This window comes from Neopelma chrysocephalum, unplaced genomic scaffold, assembly GCF_003984885.1.
Source record: "Neopelma chrysocephalum unplaced genomic scaffold, ASM398488v2 Primary Assembly neopelma1_124, whole genome shotgun sequence".
In the NCBI taxonomy this organism is placed as follows: domain Eukaryota; kingdom Metazoa; phylum Chordata; class Aves; order Passeriformes; family Pipridae; genus Neopelma; species Neopelma chrysocephalum.
In genome coordinates, this window is record NW_020897786.1 from 1,002,509 (window position 1) to 1,017,484 (window position 14,976).

At 47.6% G+C, this 14,976-nt stretch overlaps 2 protein-coding genes across 9 annotated transcripts in view; both read left to right on the forward strand.

Moving 5' to 3' along the window:
- ARIH1 (ariadne RBR E3 ubiquitin protein ligase 1) overlaps window positions 1-3,483 on the forward strand; it is a 50,865-nt gene extending 47,382 nt beyond the window's left edge. For 6 of the 7 annotated variants that reach the window (XM_027697894.1, XM_027697900.1, XM_027697895.1 and 3 more), the window contains 2 exons: window positions 291-403; window positions 3,221-3,483. In XM_027697894.1, coding sequence (XP_027553695.1) covers window positions 291-403; window positions 3,221-3,305 — 198 coding nt within the window. In that variant the 3' untranslated portion in view covers window positions 3,306-3,483. The remainder of the gene's footprint in view (window positions 1-290; window positions 404-3,220) is intronic. The other variant, XM_027697899.1, reaches the window with a different exon arrangement.
- Window positions 3,484-5,889: 2,406 nt separating this feature from the next.
- Window positions 5,890-14,976, forward strand: part of BBS4 (Bardet-Biedl syndrome 4) — a 35,779-nt gene continuing 26,692 nt past the window's right edge. Inside the window, exons 1-2 of one of the 2 annotated variants that reach the window (XM_027697905.1) lie at window positions 5,890-5,954; window positions 7,818-7,869. In XM_027697905.1, coding sequence (XP_027553706.1) covers window positions 5,931-5,954; window positions 7,818-7,869 — 76 coding nt within the window. In that variant the 5' untranslated portion in view covers window positions 5,890-5,930. The other variant, XM_027697906.1, reaches the window with a different exon arrangement.

The following is a 14,976-nucleotide window of genomic DNA, read 5'->3' on the forward strand; positions in this document are numbered from 1 at the left end:
ATCACAGAATCACGAAGCTGTGGCTGCCCCATCCCTGGAAGTGTCCAAGGCCAGGTTGGACAGAGCTTGGAGCAGCCTGGTGTGATGGAAGTTGTCTCTGCCCATGGCAGGGGGTAAAATGAGATGAGCTTTAAGCTCCCTTCCAACACACATAATTCTGTGATTCGTGATATCTAATCCCACTTTTTATTTTGGTACTGTTCAGTTGTGCTGAAGAAAAAATATATTTTATATATAAATATATATATATTTAGCCCCTCCCAAATACTATTTTTCTTTTGTCTTTGCAGAATAACCAAGCAGACTTAGAGAATGCTACAGAGGTGCTTTCTGGGTACCTGGAGCGAGATATATCCCAAGATTCGCTGCAAGACATAAAGCAGAAAGTACAGGATAAGTACAGGTTTGTGTTGGGATACTCCTCTCTCTCAAAGTTGCCTGAGTATTGCCATCCCCTGTGACAGGCAGTGGCCTGAGCACTTGCCAAGATACAGTTTTCTCCAGAGCCACATCCCTGGGAAGCTGTTTGCTGTTGGCCTTGTGCCATCCGTTGGGATCAGCAACCAGTCCCTGGGCATCTGGGAGCAGCAGCAGCAGCGGGAGCCTGCCCAGCCCCCGAATCCTCATGGAGAAGCCTCACACAGAGGCTGGCAGTGTGTTTTTGTGCCCCTGCTGGGACCAGCTCCTGGGGGAGGTGACAGCCTGGGGAGAGGCTCCCAGCTCTGCCTTCCATCTGCTCCACAGAGCGGGAGCTGGAAGATCCAACCCCGGAATGGAAGAAATCCTGTGACCAGAAGCAATGGCTGTTCGTGCACTGCTGTTCCTGCACAGAAGGAGCGTGTGGGAATGGCCAGGACCAGGGTGGGATTGCACAGCGAGGGCCAAAGAACAAGGAGTGACTCTGTTGTTCCAAGCTGCCAGCTTTGGCCTGGGATGAGTTGCCAGCAGGGAGCAATCGGCTCTTTTAATCATCTGCAGGGTCCGTTTGTGCAAAATGGTGTAGGAGAGCTGTCCCTAAGGAAGAGGGGGGGAGCAGCCTGTCCAGCTGAGGAGGGGAGCAGGGGACTGGGGGCCAGGTGACACAGATGCCAGGGCTTTGTGCAGTCCCTGGGGAATCACTTCTGCACAGTGGAAAAGTACAAAGCTGAAAATGCGGATGAGTCACAGGATTATGGCTTTCATTTCTGAGGCATTTTGCCAAAGTCACTGAATTTGTTATGCCTGGCTTAGGGGGAAGAAAAAATCCAAAGTAGGGTGAGTCGTGGTGACTAATGGACTGTGGGGAGTGGAAGGAGCTGTTAAGCTTTGGTGGGCCTGTGGCCCATCCTGCCCAAGTGATCCAGCCCCAGCTGTGCTGCCAAAGACTTACCTGACCTCCTCTTTGGAGACATTTCGTAACTTACCCTTTAAGGCCACCATTAAGTTGGTATTTCAGATCAAGCTGCTTGTTCACTTCAGTCCTCTGAACCTGGATGCTCTTCTAGGGATGAAATTAAAACCTAATATAGCCTGGAAACAGTATCCCAAACCTGCCTTCACATTTCTGGGAAGAAAGTATTCATCTGTCAAGCCTGTGCAGGTCCCTCATTAACTAGTTCAGTCATGTCTTAATCATGTCCTGCACGGTGTTCTTTGATGCGAGACTGGGAGCAGGATGTCATCGAGGTGGGTTTAAAGAGCCCTGGGAAGCTGCAGGAACTGCCCTGCGGGCTGGTTTGGTTTCAGCTGTTTGGATCTCTTTGCTTGCAAAGACATTTCTAGAAAATAGGATTAACACCCCTCCCTCCCCCCAGCAGGAAAATAACTAAAGTTGGGAAGGCAGAAATTGTGTGTGTTTGCCACCACATGCTCCCGAAAATCAATGGGACTTTGTATACGAAGGTTTATGTTGCAACAGCTGACAGCAGTGAGGAAAGCCAGGTCTGGTTTATTGGGATAAATCCGTCAGTGTGAGCAGATACTGAGCGGTAGGTGAGGAATTCCTACCCGGTGTTAGCCTGTGTGTGATCAGGGATAGCTCCCTGCTGGGAGATTCCTCCTGAGGGATGTGTGACCACTGCCGAGCAACCCGGGTTCGCAGCAGCCAGAGCCCCTCGGACACCACCCTGACCCAGGAACCTGCCTGGAAACTGAACCACACAATTCCCAGCAGGAACTGGTAACTGGTCAGTTGGCTCCTGGGTTCCAGTTTCTCTCCTCAGAGCCTGGGTGCTGCCAGACCAGCCCCACAGCTGCCCTTGGGGCCTTGGGAACTCTCACTGAGATTTGGTGTGTCCCCCACATCCCTAAAGGTGCTGCAGACTTTGGGATTGCTGTTGGAAGAGGTTGAATCCAGAAACACCTGCTACTTATTTAGAATTTGCTCTTGGAACCTGAATTCTTTAAATGTTTCTCTGCTTTTTATCTTTTTAGTTGGCTGTGACATCCTTTGCTATGTTCTCTGATACCCCTTTTCCTCAGTGTCAGTGATCCTGGTAGGACTGGGCCAGACTCTGGGATCAGTTTTATGTGCAGCTTTGTTTCAGTGATTGTAGGTGGGAAGACCCTGAGGGTGTGGTGTCCGTCTAAGAGCCAGGTGTAGGGATGTGAGGTGAACCCTGCTCTCCAGGCAGACCAGTAACCCTTTGGACTGCTTTCATCTCCACTGGGAAAAAAAACTGTCAGCACTCCTGAGGTTTTCATCATGGAATGGTTTGGATGTAATGGACCTTGAGGACCATCCATTTGACCCCCCTGCTGTGGGCAGGGACACCTTCCACTAGACCAGGTTGCTCCAAGCCCCATCCAACCTGGCCTTCAGCACTTCCAGACAGTTTTTCCAAGCTAACTCCTGCATTTTTGTTGTCCTGACGGGGCTCAGAGCAGGCACCAGCCCACGTTTGAGGAGAGCTTGTCCCATTCTGGGTGTCCCCACAAACCACAGCCGCTGCCTCCTTTTCCAGTTATTCCTGGAGGCTTCCCAGCTGTAGGGACTGTGGGAATGCTTTTGCCTGGCAAACTCCCGATTTACACACTGGTTTTCCAGTGAGGGACCTGGAGCTGAGTGACTGGAGTAACCAGAGTCTTAATTAGGGCTGTTAACGGGCTGCAAGTACCAAATCCCTCCTCGGGGGAGCTCCTTTTTGGGAAGCGAGGCATGATGTAGGTTTGGATTTGTTGGTCCCAGGGGTGCTCTGTGATTCCTAACCTGCCTTTTCCACGCTGTCCCTCTTCCCTGCAGATACTGCGAGAGCCGACGGAGGGTTTTGTTGCAGCACGTGCATGAAGGCTATGAGAAGGACCTGTGGGAGTACATCGAGGACTGAGCCCGGCCCCGCAGGAACGAACTCTGAACCCTTTCCCATCTTAGAGTGCTCATGCAATTCCAATAAAACCCACCCAGGGCGCTGCTCTGCCTCTTACACCGCTGGTCTGTAGTACCGGGATTCTGTTTTGTTAACAGAAAAATTAAGTAAATTATATTGTAATAAAAAAAAAAAGGTAGATAAACCATTGTACAACAGTATTCTAGGCGGCCAAGAGTGTGACAGACGCACTAAAAACCCTCCAACTTTAACTTGTAACGTAGCTTCATCCTCCAAGCCGACTCCTTTTTCTTTTCTCTCTTTCTTTTCCTGTGTGTAGTACAGATGAAATTTAAACCAGTTTCTTGACACTGCTTTTCATGTCCAAACCAGCCATTTTGATGGACTTTGGTAAGGGGGGGTGGCTCTCCCGCCCCCCTCCTCCTCTCTGCCACCCAAGTACACGGATGAATGTGGATTATTGGCTCGTCGTAAAGAGGATTTTTGGGAAGGGGAGGAGGGGGGTACACAGCAAGGAAAAAAAAACCAACCTTTGTATATGAATTTTAAAACAAAAAGAGGACAACACAGTATTTTTCAAAGTTGTATATAGCGCATATGCATGGACAAAGAGCAAGCGTGGCACGTGTTTGCATAATGTTTAATTACAAAAAAATATTTATTCTTTAAAAATCTTCAAGATTATGTCTATTTGCTGTGCATTTTCTTTCAGTTTGATTCTTTTGTTTGGTTTTGTTCTTTTTTTTTCCCTGGGCTGGGGTGGGGGAACCGTGTGCTGGTGTAGTGAATATATCTATATATATTTTATTTTTTTTTTTTGGAAGGCTTTTACCAGAGCAGTTGGGTTTCTCCTCTTATCCTGCAGTTCCTTTCTGTCCAGGGCCTCCCCCGGGCCTGTGTGTGTATCCATTGCTGGCGACGGACGCGGCCCCTCGCAGCTCCTGGAGCTCTGGGTCAGGATGCTTTGCCTTTTTTCTTGTTTTATTTTCGGCCCCGGATCTTTTCCTGCCCAAATCCAACTCTCCGTTCCCACCTGTGCACGCAGGACACGTGCTCTGAACCCAGAGGAGGGGTGTGTGTGTGTGTGTGTTTAGAGGTTTATTTTGGATCCCGAGGCAGGACAAGGAGGGGTGTTTGGCACCACTTCTCCAAAGACTTCCGGCGAGATTTCGGCTGTGGATCTCCTCTCCCTCCCCCTTTCATCTGTCAAATGGACCCTTCCTTGCTGTTTTAATTTTCACTTACATTATAATGAGTCGTAACATTGAAAAGGAAACCTGATGGAATTGTCTTTGTGTTTGTTTTGGGCTCAATCACTGGGCATCCTGTCCTGGCAACTATTTAACACTCCATCTAGTGCAGTAGAAGCTGAAATCAGCGGAGTATTTTTCAATTAAAAGGGGAAAGAACTAATGAGTTTAGCTACTGAGTCCATTTTTATGATTTCTGTAACAAGAGCTATGTTAAAGTAAACAATTGGTGGTGGTTTTATTAAATTTACTCCTGTATAGGAATTCCTCCTGTGGTATTTTTCGCCAGGCAAGTGTCCTCCCAGCCTTCTGCCTCTCTGCAGCTTCCAGGGGGATCAAAGGTGTGAAGGGGTCAAATAAAAAAGGCAGGGCTAGAACATGGAATGCTGCTTCCAGCTGGCACCAGAGTCACACTGGCTCCCTCATCGACGCTACTGATGTTCCAGGGATGTAGTTTTATCCCTTTGTACCTGCTTTTCCCTTTATTTGACCTGCAAGTCAGATGTGAGGGACTGCAGCCGCTTTCCCTGTGCTTTTCCTGATGGTGCTGGAGGGGTGGGATGGCACGGGCTTCCCATTGGGAATTCTGCATTCCTGCGTTAAAACACACGGTGGGCTGGGCAGGTGGAAGAACAGAGGTGCTGGGTTTCCACAAAAGGAACACACCGAGGATGTGGGCACTGCAACCCAAAGGAAACCTGGGCCGTGGCGTCCTCAATCCCCGTGGCTGTTGAAAACCTTGATAATGGTAATTAACTCCCTGTTCTGTGGGAGAACCTGCTGCAAGCCGAAGGAACCTGGGCTGTGGTGTCTCGAATCCCGATGGCGGTTGGCAAACCTTAAGATAGCGGTAATTCCCAAAGGAAACCTGGTCTGTGGCATCCTCGATCCTGATGGCAAACCCTAAGATAATGGTAATTAACACCCTGTTCTGTGGGAGAACCTGCTGCCGTTCCTCTCCTCCGGGTTCCAGTTGCTCCCAGGTGAATTACCTGGCTATGAGGGCGCCATCCCCCCGGACGCTATGGGATAATAAAGGAGAATAAACAAAAGCCCTCACGCAAAGGTCCCTCCCTGCTGCCGCTCGGCGGGGCTGGGCGAGCGGGGCCGCGGCCCCGCAGCACTTCCCGGGCCGTCTCTCCTCACTGGCGGCCTGGCCGCCCACGCACCTCGCGGGGTTCCCAATAAAACCCTCCAATAAAGGGATATTGTATCATTTCTGTGTTTTCTCGGGTGTTTTTCACGTCAAAGGGGACGCGGGGCAGATACCCGAGGTCCTCCCGCCGCCACCGCCGCCTTCCCGCCCTGCCCCGCGCGCCATGGCCGCCCCGGAAGTGGCGGGCGGTCGCCATGGCAACCCCGGCCCGCCGCGGTCATGGCGGAGCCGCCGGACGCCTCGGTGAGGGGCGAGAGTCCGCCGGGTTACGGGGGGCGAGAGGGGACCGGCGGGTCTGAGGGCGAGCGGAGGTTGAAGGGGGCGAGCGGAGGTGGAGGGAGGTGAGGGGCGGCGGCGGCGGGAGGTGTTTTAAGCGGTTAAGAGCGGTTAAGGTTAAGAGCGAGTTTTTTAATCTTTGCACACTTGGTATGAAAAACGTGAGGGAAATCCAGCCTTTATTGAAGTAATTAATATTAATAATCGGTTAGCAGGTGCTGGAGCGAAGGGTAGTGGAGCTGGGGAAGGGGCTGGAGCACCAGGAGCGGCGGCTGAGGGAGCTGAGGGTGTTCAGCTGTAGAACAGAAACTCCAGGGAGACCTCAGAGCCCCTTCCAGGGTCTAAAGGGGCTTCAGAAGAGCTGGAAAGGGACTTGGGACAAGGGCCTGGAGGGACAGGACAAGGAGGAATGGCTTCCCACTGTTGGAGGGCAGGGTTAGATGGGATATTGGGAAGGAATTGTTGGGTGTGAGGGTGGTGAGGACCTGGCACAGGCTGCCCAGAGAAGCTGTGGCTGCCCCATCCCTGGGAGTGTCCAAGGCCAGACTGGACGGGGCTTGGAGCAATCTGGGATAGTGGAAGGTGGCCCGTGGCAGGGGAGTGGGGCTTGATCACCTCTAAGGTCTCTTCTAACCCAAACCACTCCACGATTTTCTGATTTTTTTTGTGCTGGAGGGTGGTTGCTGTGAATTCCCCCAGGCCTGGGTTGTTCAGTGTATCTAGAAATGATCTGCACAAAAGCCTGACTAGAAAGTAACTCAGGTGAGGAGGAAATACAAGAAACTGCTGGGAAGTCTCAACAATGCTGAGTGAGAGGACTTAGAATTGGATTGATGAGTGCAGATTAATAAAAAGTTTTTAACAGATCAAAAAAATGAGGGGTTTGTGCTGGTTATTGCTGCTGAGGAATGAGTGCTTGGCTTTGGGGAATTGTGTGAAAATATTCACTCAGCTTTTCACAAGCAGCAAAATGAATAAAATTTTAGAAACTAGTAAGAAACAGGAAAAAGTAAACAGTAATAAAAAAAGGAAGAGCCTTTCTTAGGTTATTTTTCATGTCTCAGGTACTGTACTCAGCATCTCTGATCCTCCCCATCTCCAGTAAAAAATGATGCAATTAAAAAATGTTCCCAAAACATTGCAAGGAGCAAGGATTGACTGAATCTGTGCTTTAAAAGATTGTTAATTAAGGAGAGGGGAGGAGACACAGGTGTATGAAATCCTGTGTTGTCTCTGGGGAAGAGGAGTGAGGAGTGTTTCTTCTCCAAATATCGAAGTAAAAAATAAAAGTGCTTCCCTGTGTAATCCTGTTTCTCTTCTGGGAAGGCTTGATTTTTGATGCAAAGTAAGAAAATGGTAAAAAATGCATTTATCTTCCATGGCCTGGGAGCTCTGGGCAGTATTTGCAGGTCGAGGTTTGCTGCCCTCACCCCCTGCGGGCTCGGGGGGTTCCCCAGGAACAGCTCTGCTCTAATTACCTTCATAAATATTTTATAATAAATGGGTTTTTTTTACTTATTTTCTGTGTGAGCTCTAATTAGCATCTCAGATGCTTGGGTATTGCTTTTTTGCTGCCTTTCCAGGATGCTGATGGACAGCAGTGAACCCACGGAAGGGGAATGAGCTGCACAATTAGGGGGTTGATTTAATCTACCCATGGAACAGAACTCTCAGCCTTGCTTGGCAGGGCAGAGTTTGTCCAGCAGCAATGCTGCTATTTTTATGCTCTCTTTTGGGATTTGCCAGTTGTCCTTTCTGATTATTTTCTGGAGCAGAGCTCCAGGAAGCCTTGCCTGGTGTATTTAGTGCTCCTGTTTTCTGTCTTTCCAGGTTTCTTCGTTGCCGGCGGCTACAGAACCTCCGAAACCCCGGCCCAAGAAAGGTTTGTTTGAAGATATGATTGTGTTTCTTGGGCAGGTTGGTTTTAAGATTTCCTTTTACAGTGTGTGCAGCTGTCTAGGAGGAAATAAATGTCCTCTGGGAAAAGAGGAGACTGTCTAGACTGCAGTTTGCTGAATACCAATATTTTCTTAGGGTCTCTGTGAGCTCAGTGCTGTTCCTGGCTGACTTAGCACACCCACAGCCTGCATCATGTTTGCTTATAATCTGTGAGACTGTTTTTTTATTGTGTACTTACTTGTTGAGCTCCTAATGAGTTTGATACTCATTTATCTTCTCAAATAACAACAGGGGTTTGTTGAGTTTGGGTTCTTCAGGATGATGTCTTAGGAAGACATCTTAGGATGTCTTAGGAAGCTGACATAGTGTCCTTTTGGATTTTTTATGTCACATTTTCCAAGATTTGAAGTCGTGACTGGGTTTAATTATTGTTTGTTTGCTTTTGTTTGTTGATATTGGGTTTTTTTCATGTTGAAAATGAGTTAATGGGTTTGAAATCCTGATTGAATCTGAACTGGAACAGGAACAATGTCAGCTATTGGTTCAAAAGACTTGACCAAATCCTGCTGTTTTGTGGGGGATCAGGTAAATCCTGCAGCACAGTTTGGTGTTGGAGCCCCTCCTTTCCCCCCTTCCCTTGTTCCTGTGATGTGCCTTGTCCCGATGCACACAATGAGTGTTTCCTTCCCTGTGGCTCTGAGCTGTGCTCCCCTTCCCTGCACACACCTGGGCCCTGCAGAGCCTCTGTGCCTACCTAAGCTGAGCTTTGGGCTGGTTTTTAATTCATTTTTCTTTCCCAAGTATCCAGAGGGCCCCATCAGTTCACATTATAATTAAGAGTATATGCTCCCAGTGCCAGCCAGAAGCTCCCTTTTCCATTCCATCCATCCCATTCAGGAAAGCTCAGTCAGGGAGCTCAGTCCTTTGCCCTGATGTGCCTGTCAGAGCACACTTGGGGAGGAAATCTTCCCTATTCCTTGACATGCAGACTGCCATGGGATAATGCTGGCATCAAAAAGGAGCTTGTTTGGCAACTGGGCACTACATTGACATTTCTGCCTAAAGATGGAGTTCTTCCTCTTGCATGTAGGCCCTGGGAAGCTGGAAAAGCCACTTTGCTTTTGTTTTGGGGAGCTCAGGCTCTCTGAATTCCTGGCAGCAGAATTCCAGCCCTTGAGCAGAGTGTGGCTGTCCTGGAGGTGGGGCTTGAGGTCTCAGCCCAAGCCCAGACCCCTTTGGTTCATTGCCCAGGGCTGCTTCGGGCCTGTGTGCAAGTAAAAATAACCCCCAGAGTTATTTTATCTTGGCTATCAAGTCCTTTAGAGAAAGGATTGCTCTGAAATTACTCTAAATTGGTCACTTTGAACCAGTTATTGTGAGGCTGTTTGGCTTCTTAGGGAGATGGTTCATCTCCATCCTTTTCTGTGCAGGTGATGGTTCTGATCTCACCCTCCATATCCCCCACCTTGTTCTGCCTCATGCAAGTCCCATCTATTTGTGTCTCTGGATCTCCCTTTTGTGCTGACACAACTCTTGGCTCCAAGGAAACTGGAGTGACTTACAAAAAAGTCATCCACCCTGTGACTTTTGTAATTCTCTTTTCTGTCTCTTCAGGTAAATTGAGGCATCTCCAGTGCCTGGCACACCTCAGGCCGCTCCCACTGAAACACCTTGGAAGCCTCTGGGCTTTGCCTTTTAATATTTGACTTTAGCGCAGCAGGGAAAGCTGATTTGAGCTGCCTGATGGTTAATCTCTGGGAAATGAGGGCAGTAAAAAGATTTGTACTAGGAGTGATGTAACAGTGTCCTGTGTGTGTGGGTGAGGGGCTGGGGGCATGGAAGAGAGGAGGAGGGAGAGCCAGGCAATGTTGTATATGTTTTTGTGGAGTTTGGCAGGAAAGAATAGCAGCTTTTTTTCCCATGACAGTGGGTTTTTTTAATAGGATTTTCCTAGAACATCTTAATTAAATATCTCATCCTATTTTAGTTTGGCTGAGGAGAATTATGGTGAACTTTAAGGAACCAGGCTACATCAGTGCTGTTTGAACAGCAGAGTGCTGCTAAACTTATTTTAAACTGACATTTTTAAACACTGAATGGCCACTTTCTGTTGCAACAATTTGCCTTGTTGTATTTACTTTGTGTTTTCAAGCAGGATAAAGCTCCAGTATCAATGTCTTCTGGACCCAACATTAATGCAAACAGGTCTGAAATGCAGAGACCACGTGGTGTAACTTGGCTGCCTGTGAGCAGTTTGGTGTGGGTGAAATTTGTGCCCAAATGGGGCAATAACTCTGGCTGTGGTTGTACACAGAGGTGGCAGAGTGTGACCAAGTCATGGCTGAAGCCCTGTTTTAACCATCACGCTGCTGCACTTAGCCTGTAACAGCTTGTCTGTGTCTGTATGGGGTAGCAGTGAGGTATTAAATGTGTGTTTCTGAGAATGGGATCTCAGAGTTGCCAGAAATAATTGGAATGACAAAATATACCTGTGGGTTTTGTTGCTTTAGCCAGAAAACCACATTTTCACCGATGCAGGTGAGAATATGTTGAATATTGTTGGACCTGAGTGGAGCAGCTTCCCCTCACTGTTCCTTGCTTTCCTCTTGTGATCCTGCCCGTGAGCCAGGAAAAAATGGAAACCTAGAGCCAGTGTTTAACAACCTATTTTTATAACTGCTAAAACAATAACTTCGAGTTGGGAGGCAGAATTCGCTCTTGAAGTGTGTGCTGCTGGGCTGTGAAAGCCCAAAAGGTTGGGATTTGGGAGAGTCTGGCTTGCAGGCAGGTCAGCCCAGAGGGAAGAGTTTGAGTGTTCAGAGAGGCTGAAGGAGGTCTAAAGGTTCTGGAGCAGGCTGTGGTGGCGGGAGGTGCTGTACACAGCAGCTGGGTTTGGGATCTCTCCATCCCACACTCTGAATTAATGGGGCCGGTGATGCCCCCTCGGAGCATCCTGTGGTGACAGGCATTGCTCAGCAGGGTGACACAGGGGCAGCAAACCCCATTCATTAGTTTGTCCTTTCCTCCCCACGGGGAGAGCTGCTCCCAAAATCAATTCCCTTTGTTGCTCCATCAACATCCATAACCCTGCCTGCGCTGATATTTTGTCCCGAGGCAACTGAGGGGAATAAAGGGAGCTCTGTTCCTTGGAGCGATCTGGAGTTAATGTCAGCCTGCTGGGATGGGCTTTTAATCTCCCTCCTGCATTTTAAATCAATCAGATATTTTCCTAAATGCTTTGCTGGTTTGGAATTGAGATAGGCTGTCTTCCATCTTTCCTTTTCCCACACAGGCAAATCAAGTCATTTTATAGGAACAGAGAAACACTTTGACCGGCTTGTATTGTTGATTTTTATGGAGCATTACTTGAATTTATTTCCCTTAATCACTGAAAAACACATTGAGAAAGTAAGTTCTGAGTTCATGTTTGCCTCATAACAGTTCAGAGGTTAATGGGACTATTTTAAATTCATTTGGATTTCTACATGAAGGTGAGACCTCAGATTTTGTGAGCTTCAGTGACGGTGTTTTAATGACAAGGTAGAATCCTAAATATGTACACACTATAATAAATACACTGAAGCAAAATGGAATTCACTTGAATCACTGGGAAGAACTTGGGACAGAAATCCATGAGGCTGTGAAGAAGGAGAATTCTGAATTGTCACCAACCACCTCCACATTTACCCAAGGAAGGGTCAGGTAGATAATTTTCAAAGTGAAAATCCTATAAAAGTATTAGCAGGGATTAAGTGTTCTCCCAGGCCTGGGCATTGGGATATTTTTTTGGATGCTTTGTAGGTATGTTTTTTTCTAGGGTTTGAAGCAAGGAATTAACTGTGACCTTTGGCAAAGCGCTTTGGCTTTTGTTTCTTTCCATTTATCAACCACAAGCTTGGCCTAATATCCAGTGACAGGCTTTGGATGCTGCAGGCTTTCGGTTAACAAAACATTTGGAGACATTAAGTGAAAAATGAAAAATACCCTAGAAATGGATACATTGCAATGCACTGCTTGGCCTGTTCGAGTAGTGAGGGGTGTGGGCTCCTCCTTGAAGCCAAGGGGAGTCAGTGGGTTCCAATAAAAACCAGTTGCCTGTTTGCTGGGCAGTAAAGCTCCCTTTGGAGGGTAGTGACTCTGTGATGATAAACAATCTCAAAGTGTGGCTCTTGGATAATAAACAACATTCAGATTACGCAGGAGTTGATAAGTGGCTTTTGATGAGCAGCTCCTGCTCCCCCAGGTGAGCCAGTGGGGATCCCTCCTGCTCCTGCAGATATTCTGAGGGGTTCTGTGAGTGTTTCAGTGGCTGGAGTGCCCTGAGCAGCAGGAGCTCTTGACCCTGAGGAGTCGAGTCTGTGCACTTGCAGAGCCGATCACTTCTGAATTCCTGATACATTTTCCTAAATCAATATAAATCCATTCTTTGAGCCAGCTTCAAAGCTGCCTTTGAACTTGTAAGAGTGAAGCTGCCTGAGAACTCCAGATAAAAACAACCTCCTTGAGTTAAATTAATTAATACTTCTAAGTGTGTCAGAAAGAAAGGCCTTGGTGGGAATGTTGTGGTCAGGAGGAGCCAGCACAGCCCCTTATCTGTCCAGACCCACTCCTTTCCATTTGGCCAAGATCTTTTAGCCCATTTGAACCTCCAACCTTGTGGGAAGAAAATGGTTTCTAACTAAGATAGATTAGTTGGTAATTACATCATTGTTTTATGTAAGAGACCCGGGTGTTTCCATCTCTCCGGGTGAGTGGGGAGTAGCTCTGTATGTGTGTTGCTCAGGATCTGATGCAGCTGTTAGTTTGGAATAGTGAGATTAAAAAAATGGATTAGCATTAAATTGCATAATATCCTTCACTTCATCCTCTTCTCCCCAAAATAACAGCCCAGTAATCCCTGCAGCGCAAAGAACTGGTCATATTTAAGTTGGAATGTGCCAGCACAGCTCTGCCCTCTTGTGTGTGTACATTAATATCTGTGCTGACAGGAGCAGGGAATCCTGTGCAGGCAGCACAGCAGGGAACACTTCAGTGCCAACTTTTAAATCAGGTAAATTCATTTTTCTGAAGTTTTTTTGGAAGTCTTTGGTGCCAGGCAAGCGTCTTTTGATTTAAAGCCTTCAGCTCCAGGTTGCTGGTGTGCTGCCTACAGATAAAATGGCATCTCCTGGTGTGAATTTAAAAATAATTCTATAGAAATAGTGACAAATTTAGGAAGGGTGGGACTCGTCTTTCTGCACTGAGATCTCTCTGATGCAGAACAAGTCTCAGCACATCACCTGTGCTCTGTGTTTAGTCAGTGCAAAGCCCATCTGATGCCATTCCCTGACCTCTCCCAGCCACATGTCTCGGGATGAATCCCTCCCCAAGGATGCCTTTTCCTCTCCTTTCTCTTGGATAAAGCCCAAAGCAAGTCACCATCTTAATTTTCAGCCACTTTAAGGAGATGCATCTCACTCAAGAGTCAGAATTCCTGTTGTCTGTGCAACTGGAATTTGAGCCTCTGAGTCTTTGGTGATATAATCACCTGTTGGATTTAGCCCAGCTCTCCAACAAGATCCATGGCACAGGAATGATGGCACTTGCTGAATGAGGACCGGCTCACTGAGGGCTTTTTAAATAAAAGATCTCCATTCACTCCTTCTAGGGCCTGTCCCCTTTCCCACCGATGTTTCCAGCTGCAGAAGCCCTGGGATTTAGTCACTATTTTTTTATATTTCTCAACAATTTCATTCCCTGCCTGACTGTGATTCATTTTCACCAGGCAGAGTGAAAATCCTGGTGTGCTCCTGAGATTGTGTAATTAAAGACTCTATTGTTAAGACACTCGTGCTGTAGGGCAGAGTGAAGGTGCCCAGGCAACTGTTCATCCTGGGACAGATATCCCACCTGGGAAACTTCATCCTCAGGCAACAAGGCTGGAAGAACTCAAAAAAAAATAGGGTCTTGTGGTAGGAAGTGCTGAAGTGTTTGCAAGACCAGCTTCTGTATTTTTTGTGTATCAATATTCTTATAATATTGCTCCACTATCCTATTCTTTGGCAGTGGAGGAGCTGAGGAGAGGTTCTAGGGGTTATTCCCCCTGGAGTGGGAAGCTTCAAAGACTCTTGTGGCTGGATTGTGGTCCTCTCCCTGCTGGAATTTTATTTTGCTTTTTAAGAGGAAAAGCTTTTGTTACAAATTCCTTATGTTGCTTTTAGTTTCAATTTCCATGTAAAGTACCTCACGCTGTAGACAGAGAAAGACTAAGCACGGGAATTAAAGCCAAAGGAAGGATTAGACTGGAAATCCCCAAACCACCGTGCTCCTGATGCTGGAATTAATGAGAAGCTGGTTATTTTGGGAATGCCTGCAGCCAGTTTGCAGGGGGAATATCTCCCATCCCAGCGCTGCTGTGGGAGGAGCCAGTGAGGAGCCAGCAGGGAGTATCTCGGACCACCTCTGCTGTTTACAAGGCATCTTATTCCAAAGCCCTCTGCGAGGGTGTGCTCTGCCCCCCAAATTTGGGAACTGTGTCGGCAAACAGGCACCTGGAAGGAGCTCAGCCTCTGTCCTGCCTACAGGAGCACAAGGCATCAGGCAGGAAAAAGGGTTGAAATGGAGAAGACAAGAGTTAGGATGCCATGGCAGGGTTGGGGCCTTGAGCATCTCCAGGTGCAGTGTCTGCATCCTCAGGGACTTGGCTCTTCTACAGGACAGTTCCCTAGATTTGCGGGTTTCCCCTATTTTTTGTTTCTCCTCTGCTCAGAGCATGTCTCTGCTCAGCACTCAGCACTCATGGTCAAAATTGGCTTGAGCAAACAGACTTTCACTTTTCATTTTTTAAGCAAAGAAGACCACACCTTTTCAAATTCCTCTTTAAAGGACTGTTATTAAATTTCACCCCAGTGTTTGAATCAAATTCTAGACTGGAATCAAGCAATATCAGCCTGAATCAAATTTTTGGGGGGGTAATGATCAGGATGATGTACTTGTGCTAATGTGTGTAGGTCTCACCCCTTCCCAGATGGATTCAGGGTGGCAGTGGTGTCTCACCAGCCTCGTGCTGCTAACAGAGATTCCCCAGTATCCAAACTGGTTCTGCCACTGG